The sequence below is a fragment of the Geotrypetes seraphini genome, chromosome 3 (genome assembly GCF_902459505.1).
Source record: "Geotrypetes seraphini chromosome 3, aGeoSer1.1, whole genome shotgun sequence".
NCBI lineage: Eukaryota > Metazoa > Chordata > Amphibia > Gymnophiona > Dermophiidae > Geotrypetes > Geotrypetes seraphini.
In genome coordinates, this window is record NC_047086.1 from 91,583,767 (window position 1) to 91,597,173 (window position 13,407).

General features: G+C 37.9%; 1 protein-coding gene across 2 annotated transcripts in view; it reads left to right on the top strand.

Annotated features, from left to right (window-relative positions):
- The window catches only part of C3H2orf50 (chromosome 3 C2orf50 homolog), a 29,740-nt gene that overhangs the window by 13,546 nt on the left and 2,787 nt on the right, over positions 1-13,407 (top strand). For both annotated transcript variants that reach the window (XM_033939972.1, XM_033939971.1), the window contains one exon: positions 6,972-7,011. In XM_033939972.1, coding sequence (XP_033795863.1) covers positions 6,972-7,011 — 40 coding nt within the window. The remainder of the gene's footprint in view (positions 1-6,971; positions 7,012-13,407) is intronic.

The window sequence follows — 13,407 nt, forward strand, 5'->3', positions numbered from 1 at the left end:
ACTTCAATGCCAAAAAATGCAAAGTTATGCACCTGGGCAGCCAAAATCCATGCAAATCTTATACCCTTAATGGCGAGATCCTAGCAAAAACGGTAGCAGAACGAGACTTGGGGGTAATCGTCAGTGAGGACATGAAGTCTGCCAATCAAGTGGAGCAGGCTTCGTCCAAGGCAAGACAAATCATGGGCTGCATACGAAGGGGTTTCGTCAGTCGTAAGGCGGAAGTCATTATGCCATTGTATAGATCCGTGGTGAGGCCCCACCTGGAATACTGTGTGCAATTCTGGAGGCCGCATTATCGCAAGGATGTGCTGAGACTGGAGTCGGTGCAAAGAATGGCCACCCGGATGGTCTCGGGACTCAAGGATCTTCCATACGAAAAATGGCTTGACAAATTACAGCTATACTCGCTCGAGGAGCGCAGAGAGAGGGGAGACATGATTGAGACGTTCAAGTATCTTACGGGCCGCATCGAGGCGGAGGAAGATATCTTCTTTTTCAAGGGTCCCACGACAACAAGAGGGCATCCGTCGAAAATCAGGGGCGGGAAACTACGAGGTGACACCAGGAAATTCTTTTTCACTGAAAAAGTGGTTGATCGCTGGAATAGTCTTCCACTACAGGTGATTGAGGCCAGCAGCGTGCCTGATTTTAAGGCCAAATGGGATCGGCACATGGGATCTATTCACAGGGCAAAGGTAGGGGAGGGACATTAGGGTGGGCAGACTAGATGGGCCGTGGGCCCTTATCTGCCGTCTATTTCTATGTTTCTATGTTTCTATGTTTAGGACCTAAAAGAAGGAGGAAAAGTCTTGAGCCGGCGTGGGGTTGGAGAGGTTGTAACCCTATACTTCTACTAAGACTAAGGGTTCCCTTTATTAAGGTGCGAACTTAGCACGTGCTAATCTTTAGCGCATGCTAAATCGGTTAGTGTACCTTAATAAAAGAACCCCTAAGTATCTTAATAAAAAATTTGGCCCACGACTTACCCCTATTTTACTAAGGTGTGCTATGCATTTTAGCGCATGCTAAATATATGCGCACGCTAACCGCTAATGCATCCATAGACTAACATGCACACATTAGCATTTAGCTCGTGGTTAGCGTGCATGATATTTTGCTCGTGCTAAAACGCTTAGCGCACCTTTGTAAAAGTAGCCCTTAGTGTATGTTTTAGATTTCGGCCCCTTATGTGATTGAGTTTGACACCCCTGATATAGAAGGATGGGTGGATATTGTGAATTTGATTGCAGAAATTAATCTGAATTTTTCCTCATTTTGGGTTTGCAGAGATTTTAATCTACATGTAGATGACCTATCCTATTTAAGAGCTCAAATTATAGTTCAATAAATGGAGAGTTATGAGTTACATCAGGTGGTGAGGTTTGCAATCACTCAAAAGGACATATTTTGGATGTGTTGTTTGGGTAGGGAAGAGGATATTGTGGTATGTAACCCTTCAATTTTAATTAGAATAATAAATTATTATCATATAATCAAAATCGTGTGGATTGTTTAAATGTGTTAGGGGCCCAAGCAGTAGTAAAACAGGAAATGACAATATTGGGGATCAGCCTAGATTCTGCACTCACAATGGGAAAGCAGATTTTGAAAACCATTCAGGGGAGTATGTACAATTGCGCACCTTATATAGACTAAAACTGATGCTAATATCTTATGATTTCAGGATGGTTGTACAAGGTCTAATTTTACCGAAATTGGACTACTGTAATTCACTCTATCTTGGTTTGATCAAAACTAAGTATAAGGCTTTACAGTTGATGATGAATTCAGTTGCTAGGTTGATCACTGGTACTCCAAGAATGACACACATTTCTCCTGTTTTGAAACAACTACAGAGGGTACATTATAAAGTATGTTTATGTTTTATTAACATTTGATATACTGCTTAAGCATATTACAGATCTAAGCATTTTACAATAAAATTCAGGTACTTAGAACTTCCCTATTTGTCCCAAAGGCTCACAATCTAGCTAAAGTACCTGAGTAAACAATTATTAAAATATAAATGATACAACAAAATTCCAAGAATTGTGAGGGCCCCAGCCTGTTTTCACATGCTATGGGAGATCTATAGACCTAAAAGGGCATTAAGGTCAAGAGTGAGCTTTGACGGACACTTCAGTAGTTGGAACCTAAGAACAGTACCAGGCAGAGTTTTGGATTCATGGCCAGAAATAGCTAAGAAAAAAAAAAATCAACAAATTTTTAGATTGAATCAAATTGGGCAGACTAGATGGACCATTTGGGTCTTTATCTGTCATCATCTACTATATTACTATGAAATTAACAGCAACTACGGAAATAAAAGTGTTTTCAATTGCTGGTGTGTCCTTGTGGAATGCCCTCCCTGGACACTTAAGATTATGTATTGACTGTGTCATCTTCAAGAAATTATTAAAGACACGACTGTTTGTTGATTCCTATATGTAGTATGTGACAGGGGAAAACTCCGATGCTGTAGTGTATTGGGTATTCAGATAGTATGTTCTGAATGATAAGGTAGCGAAGGATCATGCAAAAGTCTATATGCTGTCATGGTTTTATTTTATGAATGTTTGTTATTGGAAACCGTTTAGATTCTAGACGGTATATACATTTTTAAATTATATTGGGCATCTTTGATCTATCAGCTTTCAGTAATAATACTATAACATCACACTCAGAAGTGGGAGCAATTGTTTATAATCAGCTCTCCCCTTTTTCTCTGTGAGTTCCCACTGGATTGAGGTTTAGAGAGGGATTAAGTTTCATCTTTACTATTTTTTTTTTTTTTTTACCCTCTTTCCAGGAGGGTATTCACAAAAGTCTACAGGGCAAATTACCTTATCCATCCAATATCAATTAGCAAAATGCTGGAATCATCTACCACTTACACTAAGATCTTGTGACCAATATCTCAGGTTTAGAAAACTTTTTAAAAGCATTCCTGTACCAAGTCAGGGAGCCAACCCGGAAGTAACTGAAATGGTAATTATAAAAGTTCATTTCTAAACTGTTCAGTTCAACTCCTGGGACATAACTATGAGCCAAAGATGACTTACTTAAACTTGTAACTATGCATTTGTAACTATGACCTAAATGTATTAATAACTATACTGCTCTACCTGTTCTAGCAACTCTATTGAATGTCCGTGTCAAACTGTCCATTATAATTTCCTGGGTAACTGTCCTAATCTCTTGTAATGTAATATGACCTTGAACTGAATAGGTAAAGGTGAAATAGAAAACCTGATTAATGTAGCATAACATAACATATTGCCTTGAACAGATCATTATCTGGTCTGTTTGAGACAACCTAAGGGGGAGAAATTGATTAAGACAGATAAGAGACTAAAAATAGGGAGAAGCTTTGTAGATGGAGATAAATTTAGAAGTAAATTGAAGGTAAGTCTAGGAGAAATTGATTTTATAAACATCGATTTTCCAGAGTAGGTGAGGATATGGGATAACATTTTGGATAGTAGCCTGGAGGAAGTAGCTCCTTTAAAACTGCAGAAGTTGGGGAGAAGAAATACAGATTTTATGCCCTCAGAGGAGGTTATGAAGTTGAAGAAAGAGAAAAGGCAAATTGAAAGAAAGTGGAAGAAAAAGGGAAAGGAGGCAACACTGGGAAAGGCCTGGCATGTGATTAATAGGATTTATATGAGGAAGATAAGAAATGAAAAGAAGGAATTATTTTCAAAAAGCACCTGGAAACTCCTCAAAGATCAGGTAGTCTACATATTGTTGGGGAAAAAACTTAAGGAATTAACAACTGTGTATTCCCTATCTAGTGAGGATTTCTGCAGATTCTTTATGGAAAAGATAAGGAAATTGCAGAAAGATAATGGATTGAGTGATGAAATAACTTTGGATGAGTGGGTAGAACTACTACTACTTATCACTTATCTAGTGCTAAAAGGCGTAAGCAGCACTGTACATTTTGGCATTTATAGACAGTCCCTGCTCAGAAGAGCTTATAATCTAATTTGGACAGACAGACATGACATATAGGGTTGGGATGCAGAAACCAAGGTGAGAGGAGTTAGGAGTTGAAAGCACTCTCGAAGTGGACTTTTAACTGGGCCTTGAACACTGCCAGAGACTGAGCCCACTGTAGGGATTTGGGCAGCATGTTCCAAGCATACAGTGCAGCAAGGTAGAAGGGGGACGGAGTCTGGAGTTGGCAGTTGAAGAGAAGGGCACTGATAGGAGGGACTTACCAGCTGAGCAGAGCTCATGGGGAGGGGGGGGGGCAACACAGGGGGAGATAAGCAAAGAGAGATAGTGAGAGGCAGCTGAGTGAGTGCATTTGTAGGTCAGTAAGAGGAGTTTGAGTTATATTTGGAAATTAATGGGAAGCCAATGAGGTGACTTTAGGAAAGGGGTAATGTGAGTATAGTGGCTCTCCTAGAATATGAATCATGCAGCCAAATTCTGGACGGATTGGAGGGGAGCGTGATGGTTAAGTGGAAGGCCTGAGAGCAGCAAGTTGCAGTAGTTTAAGCATGAGGTGATGAGGGCGTGGATAAGTGTTTTGGTAGTGTGCTCAGAGAGGAAGGGTCAGATTTTGGTAATATTATAGAGGAAGAAGCGGCAGGTTTTAGCGATATGTTGGATCTGGGTAGAAGATAGATTGAAAGAGCTTGAATTGGTTACTAAGACTCAAGTAAAGAAGATTGTCTGATATATGAGATGAGAGATTCAGAGGATCTGGGATTAACTTTATTGACGGACCTTATTAATTGTTTACTAAAGTTAGGGCAAATTCTGAAAGAATGGAAATGCTCAGTTATTAAGCCCTTTTGAAGAGTAAAGAAAGATCTGGAGAATCTTGCAATAGACCTGTAGCAAACCAGCCATGGATATCACAATTGGTGGATAAGTTAGTTTGCCAACAGATCAAATCTTTTTTTGGAAGATTTTTCTAAATCAGATCAGGCTCAGTCAGGGTTTAGAAGGCATTTGAGTACTGAGATTTTTTTGGTAGCAGTGCAAAATTCAATTATAAAGTACCAGGCAAAGAGGGAGGATGTTACTGATATTTTTAGATCTCTCAGAAGCACTTGATTTGGTCCAACATGTGCTGCTGGGGATGCAATGTAGGGAAGTTGGCTTGGGAGAAAGGGTTCTGGCATGGATTCAATCATTTCTATCCAATAGGATAGTGAGAATAGAATTGCAGGGGGGATAATAGTGATAGGAGAGAAATGGATATAGGAGTCCCTCAGAGGTCTGCTTAATCCCCTATGCTGTTCAATATATTCCTAAACCATTGGGAGAGTTTATTAGAGATTTGGGCTGGGAATGCTACTTATATGTTGATATATTTCTTCAGCTATCTTTCCAGGGTTTTCTTATTACATGCAGCATATATACATCACTATAATTCTTATCTTTTTTAATAGATCCTCAGCAGGCTCTTCAGGGCTTATGTTCATATGTTCACCATATGAGCCGTTATTGTCACTCGACCTCCAACTCTACAACCTATTGACCTCGACCACAGACTACAAAACCTTCAAAAAAGAAATAAAAACCCTTCTATTCAAAAAACACATAAAACCAAACTAACTCATTCAGAAATGTCCCTAGCATCACCTGCAACTACTCCATATGTACTTCTAATACCCTGACAATTCAGAAGTAATCCTTAGCAACTTAAAGAAAAATACAAACTACTCCCTAAATACTTCTAATGTCCTGACAATCCATTTGTAATCCGCCATGAACCGCAAAGTAATGGCGGAATAGAAATCCCTAATGTAATGTAATGTAACTGGATCAATTTTTTAAACTATTATTATTTATTTTCAACTTATTCTCCAGGCTGCTAGAATAATACTGCTTGTGAAGTGGCTTGTAAGCAGTGTTATTCATTTACAATTGTAGTCAGCAATCTGTGGACTAGTTGCTAACTATCGTGGTAAATCAACATGCTATAAAAGGCAATTTTTTAATACACCTTGATTACTTCACTCCTGAATGCTTTTTATAATTGCTCTTTCAAATTGAAAGTGTACTATATAGTATGTTGTATAGAGCAGTAAAATAAACTCCTGCATTAATACATTTTAATTATATTTTTTTGGACCTAAGTAAACTATGGGGTCCTTTTATCAAGCTGCGGTAGGGGTTTAACGCGCGTAATACCGCACGTTAAACCACCTGCCGCGCTAGCTGCTAATGCCTGCATTGAGCAGGCCTTAGTTTTTTATCCAGCTGCGGGGGTTAGCGCGTGATGAAATGTCCGACACGCTAACCCCCGTTAGCGCGGCTTGATAAAAGGAGCCCTATATCATATGCCTTGCTGAAATCCAAACACTTGACATCTAACATTGTGCCCTGACCAAGTTCTCTGGTCACCCAAAGAAGTTGATTGGATTTGATTGACAACACCTGCTTCTATATCAGTTTATGACCTCTGGATGGACTTAACCAAGAGTAGGGGAAACTGTGTTAAAATGATATTTTACAGCAAAGCTATGTGATCTTCTAGGGCTGCAAGCCAGGTGGATTTTCAAGATCTATATTGTATACGCATAACACAAATTTGTATTCAATCAACTTCATCTTTAGGCAGATCTATCTCAGGCATATTCAACAGGAATATCCTTTTAAACCAGATCAGGCAGTAGTCGTTTGGGATTTTAATTTTCAGGAATAATGCTCAGCAGAAAACATTTACCGGTATTTACATTAAAAAAAAAAAATTTAGATTCTGTATTGTTATGAAAAAAAAATGGCTGTGGTTTGCAAAGTAAAGAAATCACACAGCAAGAATATAACATTTATACATACAAAAGACAAACAGGAGATCCTTGCAGTCTCTCTTCCCCAGCTATTTATGTTAATGAGGAGAGAGAATGGCTTCAGAAAGATTAGATGCTTCTTTAATGTACTTTTATAAGATTAATTGCCTGAGGATGTTAAAAATAACTGGCTATTGTGAATACTCTTTCATCTAGGAAAGAACATTGGAGCTTTTTGAAGGATTATGACTCGCTGGTAAGATCTGAACTAAATGTATTCACTGTGAAGTTAATTGTATAAAGTGTTGTTCATGCATAAAGCATGTTCTACAGATGGAAAGGGGCTATTAAACCGTGTTCCAAAAAATACATTAAGATGGCTTACATGTGCACCATGCATAGGTACTCCTGGATTCAATGAGCTTCAATGACTGAGTCCATGTTTGCAGGCACTCGTTGTTATGCTCTCATCGCATTGCAAACATTCACTGTCCTTCATCATTAAATTGCAATTCTAGCAAAAAAAATCCAGTGCCAACCATGGCCATTTTTGAACCAGAAAAGCTTCTTTTTTTTTGTTTGAATATTACCCCATTTTAGATATTTTTGCGTTCAGTGTGTTTTTCTTTAAGGGCCATTTTCAAACAAAAGACATCCAAGGGTACATAACATAAGAATAGCCTTACTGGGTCAGACCAATGGTCCATCAAGCCCAGTAGCCCATTCTCATAGTAGCCAATCCAGGTCACTAGTACCTGGCCAAAACCCAAGATGTAGAAATATTCCATGCTACCGATACAGGGCAAGCAGTGGCTTCCCCTGTATTTTTCTCAATAACAGACTATGGACTTTTCCCCCAGGAACTTGTCCAAATCTTTCTTAAAACCAGCTACGTTATATGCTCTTTTACCACATCTTCTGACAACGCGCTCCAGAGCTTAACTATTCCCTGAGTGAAAAAAAAATTTCCTTCAATTGGTTTTAAAAATATTTCCCTGTAACTTCATCGAGTGTCCCCTAGTCTATGTAATTTTTGACGGAGTGAAAAATTGATCCACTTGTTCCTGTTCTACTCCATTCAAGATTTTGTAGACTTCAATCTTATCTCCCCTCAGCCATCTCTTTTCCAAGCTGAAGAGCCCTAACCTTTTTAGTCTTTCCTCATACGAGAGGAGTTCTATCCCCTTTTATCATCTTGGTCGCTCTTCTTTGAATCTTTTCTAGTGCCGCTATATCTTTTTTGAGATAAGGAGACCAGAACTGAACACAATACTCAAGGTGAGGTCACACCACTGAGCAATACAGAGGCATTATAATATTTTTTGCTTTGTTTGCCATCCCTTTTTAAATAATTCCTATCATCCTATTTGCTTTTTTGGCTGCCGCTGCACATTGATTTCATGGTATTGGCTACGATGACACCCAGATCTTTTCTTGGGCACTAATCTCCAAGGTGGACCCTAATATCCGGTAACTGTGATTCAGGATATTCTTCCCAGTGTGCATTTGTCCACATTAAATTTCATCTGCCATTTGGACACCCAGTCTTTCAATTTCCTAAGGTCCGCCTGCAATTTTTCACAATCCGCAAACTTTGAACAGTTAAATAGCACCGGTCCCAGTACAGACCCTTGCGGCACTCCACTGTTTATTCTCCTCCATTGAGAAAAATGATCATTTAACCCTACCCTCTTTTTTCTATCCGATAACCAATTCCTAATCCACAACTGAACTTTGCCACCTATCCTATGACACTTTAATTTTCTCAGGAGCCTCTCGTGAGGAACTTTATCAAAAGCTTTCTGAAAATCTAGATATATTATATCAACCGGCTCACCTTTATCCACATGTTTATTCACACCTTCAAAGAAGTCAAGCAAATTTGTGAGGCAAGATCTCCCTCGGCTGAACCCATGCTGACTCCATCTCATTAAATCATGCTTGTCTACATGTTCCTCAATTTTATTTTTTATAATCGTTTCTACCATTTTGCCCAGCACCGAAGTAAGGCTTACCGGTCTATAAAGCACACAAAAACAAGACATTGGGATGTCCAGGTACACATCACATCATAACCCCTTATATTGTATAGTGAGCCTTCCAGGAATAGTAAAAAAATGTACTGTACTGTAACAGATTATCCTATGCAAATATTATAACCCTGGGTAGCAGGAGATGCTAATCAAATGTGGAACTAGGGTTCCAGCATGGACTGGGCTATGGAGCTTAGTGTTGAGACACAGGGGCAGGACTCACAGGAGAGATATATTCTACCCAGGCTGGGTTCATTCTAGTGAGGTCTCTGAGGGAGAAAGAGGAACGCTCATGTTTTTCCTAAATTAATCAATCCACAATACAATGGGACAACCATGCAACTTTTATAGCTTCAATTGATTCAATATTTCAACACAAAAAGGAAGCTAAAATGTACATACGTGCAAATTTTTCATTTATTTGTTAAACCATTAATATAAATCATTCATTCATAAATATCTCATATCATCATAATACAATATAGTGAACATACACAATATAGCAATGAAAGCCCTCCCCCACACACATTTAAAAACTCTTCTAGGGTATCCAAAATTATTAATAAAAGTGCTCTTGTAAGTCTCTTCCAGATCACATGTTTAAGGTTCAGTTTGAAATCTAACTTCATTGCAAATCCACTTTTCACTCCTTCCATTGTAACACTTTCACCAAACCTGATAAACAATAATCAGTCCGATATTAACTTTCAAAAGATTTTCATCAGTCATGCCCATCAGGAGCTGTGACTGGAGACGGCTCACATTGCCTTCTATAATAAATACAAATACATTGCTAGATTAACTCCTCTCATCCCAACATGATATTACCTTATGATTCTATTCAATTTCCCCAAGGAATGCAACCATTGAATACATTCACTTTAAGCTGAACAGTAAGCATACATTAGATTTTCTCCTTCTCTATGTTCCTCCACCAATAGGACATGATGTTTTCTCTCAGCTTCAATCACTTTTGTTTGACTTTTCTTCAGCCACAGAAAATCCCATAATTCTTGGTGACTTTAATATCCATTTTGATGATAGTACCAACTCATTTACCACCGATTTGCTAACTCTCATTTCTGATTTAAATTTCTTCCCACTCATAACTGGCCCAATTTACTTGGCGGGACATACCCTTGATACAATCTTACCCCCAATTCACAGAGAAAAGTATTCTCGTTCATCTCAAACTTGCCAGCATGGTCAGATCACTCATTGTTAATAGCTTCTGTCAATTTAGTCCAAAATATAAGACAAGTTCCTCCCAAAACCATCAGCTATAGAGATGATAGCAAATTAGATTCTTCTTCCATTGATTCCCTTCTAGGTATTTCTACCGCTGACTTAGAAAATAAATCCCCAGATGATCAGCAAGAGTATGGGAAACAGCCATCAGCCTAATTGTCAGGAACTCTGCTCCTTGGATTACAAAAACTCTTTCATCACATAAACTGATGAATCCCTGGCATACTGGGGAACTTGCACATCTAAAAAAACAACTAAGGTCCTTGGAAAGATTATGGAGATGCAAAATAACAGTAGCAAATCTAAAAAGGTATAAAGAACATGCCGCATTATATAAAGCAAAAATAAATCTTTCTAAGAAAAAATATTATTCAAAGAAAAATCATACAGCTAAAAACCCAACCCAATCCAACCCCAATACCAACTTCTAAATGCTCCAAATTCAATATTCCTTCACTTTCTGAATTAGAGAGAATCTCATAAAAAATACATCAACACAAAAGGCTATCCTTCAGAAATTATCCCCCATCTATTATTAGATGCTTTTTTTCTTTCTTCAGCTCTCTATTACATTCGTTAGTTTTGAATAGTTTCGAATTGGGTTTACTCCCAAAACAATAGAAATCTGCAACAATTATCCCAGTTGTAAAAGATCACAAAGTTAGCCTTCAGGATTCATTGAATTATTGTCTGATCTTAAACATTCCATTTTGGACTAAATTAACTGAGAAGATTGTGTTTAACCAGGTATCAGATTTCATTGAATCAATGAATGCAATACATCCCAACCAGACAGGATTTCACATAATTCTACTGAGCATTCTTTACTAGGAATGACGACTAACATACTGTATCAACTTGACCATCAGAGATCAGCTATCCTTATTTCACTTGATTTTTCAGCGGCTTTTGACACTATTGATTATGATCTTTTGCTAGCTAGGCTCTCTTCCGTTAGTATTGCGGGCCAAATACTCAACTGGTTCAAGTCATATTTTGTAGATCATTCTTCAAATGTAATATTTAACAACACACAAAAAACTGCACCCTCCAAACATACAGGACAAGAAAATCACCTATCTTAGCAAAAAAAGGGAGAAAAGACCTCAGTGTCTAATAGGGGCTCTTTAGGCTTCCCATATAGACAGGCTAGTTTTAAACAGAGTTTAATCCTAGCAGACACATCCTTGGTCAAAAAACTCCCAGTTAATATGTGAACTTCTATTCTTATTTTTCTTATAATTTTATATATTTTTCTATACTTTTCTTATGTTTTTCAAATTTTCTTCAAACAACTGGGAGTTTTTTGACCAAGGATGTGTCTGCTAGGATTAAACTCTGTTTAAAACTAGCCTGTCTATATGGGAAGCCTAAAGAGCCCCTATTAGACACTGAGGTCTTTTCTCCCTTTTTTTGCTAAGATAGGTGATTTTCTTGTCCTGTATGTTTGGAGGGTGCAGTTTTTTGTGATTTATTTTGGGCATCCTTTTATTGAATTTTTTTGATATTTTTGTTATATATATTTAACAACACAACATCTCAATCATCCATTATCAAATTTGGCATCCTGCAAGGTTCCATTCTATCTCTTCTTTTGTTCAATATTTTCATAGCCCCCCTAATGACCCTTTGTCAATCCATTGGATTTTCTGTCTTCTACTACGCTGATGACATACTACGCTGTCTTCTACTACGCTGATGCACACTATAACATCAGATGAGCCTACAGAAATTCTTAAAATTAATCAAAAACTAGATCAAATCAGTATCTGGTTGAAGCAGAATATGCTAGCTCTTAACATTCAAAAAACAAAGGCCTTACTATTCCCCAAGAAAGAAGGAACTTCCCTAGGAGCCCCAATCACCATTGATTGCAATCCAATACAAATGGTTAACTCAGTAAAAATTCTTAGTGTTATTTTTGACCACAAACTTTCTTACCATGAACATATTAGTTCAATGGTCAAGGCATGCCATTACAAACTCCGTGTGATTCGATCGGTATCAAAATTCTTAGAACCAAAATCAATAAAAATATTAATTCATTCACTAATGATCTCAAAACTAGATTATTGCAATTGTTGTTTAAAGGTACGACTCAAAGGGAGATGCGACGTCTACAGATTATCCAAAACACTGCAATTAAACTTATTTCTAAAGCTCAAAAATTAAATCACGTAACCTCTCTTCTGATAAAGGCACACTGGTTGCCAATCAGTTACAGAATTAACTATAAAATTGCCCTCCTGTCTTTTAAAATTCAAGCAACTCATGCACCAATCTTCTTAGACAAACTGCTGATTCCCTATGCGCCATCTCGCTCACTGAGGTCAGTGGATCAATCACTAATTTCAATTCCTTCTTTAAAGATAATTATACCAAACACCCTGACATTTTTTCAGTTACTGCTCCTCAAACATGGAACCAACCTAAATTAGAGAATAAAAAACAGGATCGTTTCAAAAGTAAACTAAAAAGCTTCTTATTCAAAGATGCCTTCAGCATGCCTTGCTCAATAGATAGATATGCTAACTTTTCCTTCTGATTTCCTTTTTCCAATCCCCTTCCATCTTAAAATGTATTTTTTCCCCCTCTCCTCTTGGATCATGTACATTGTGAAGTTTTCATGTAGCTTGTTTAAACCCTTTTATGCTTTGCACATCGCTTAGAAATTGGATAGGTAATTTATCAAATTTTAATAAAAACTTGAAACTTTAATCTTTCCTCCTACAAGAGGAGTTCTATCTCCTTTATCACTCTTCTTTGAACCTTTTCTAGTGCAATCCGATGGCTGGACACGTTGAAATGACACTGGAGGACCTTGCCGGACTAGCACAAAACTGATTTCTTTTTAGATCTGGGACTAGAGCATGAGTTGAAAGCACCTAAGAAGAATGATGAAAGAGTCCCTGGAGGAGATTTTCATTTAATAAAGTTTTTTCAATGTTTAAAGCCCATTTTACACACAAAAAAAGGGTTTTATAAAACAGTGTGACCTCCCATATGTTCTAAAAAGTACATACAGGGAAAGTGTGTACCTACCTTTACATGATCTGCACTTAGGCTTTTCCCATAGCATAAATTGAATGAAGCAGAGGCAAGACATGGATAAGGTAGTTCAATGCAACTACTCACATATTCTAGTGGGAGGGAGAGGGTGGGAAATAGCAACAACTGCAAAGATTTTTCCCTACAGTTGGAGGATCTATTAGTGTTGTCCCATAAATCCTAGGTGAACACTACACATGACAACCCCCCCTATCCCACCATGATAGAACAGGTGCGATAGCTACATGATGAGGTGGTGTACCAGAAAGAAGAAAGAAATGGACTTTGCGATATACCTAAGTGATGGATGATGGTCATTACTG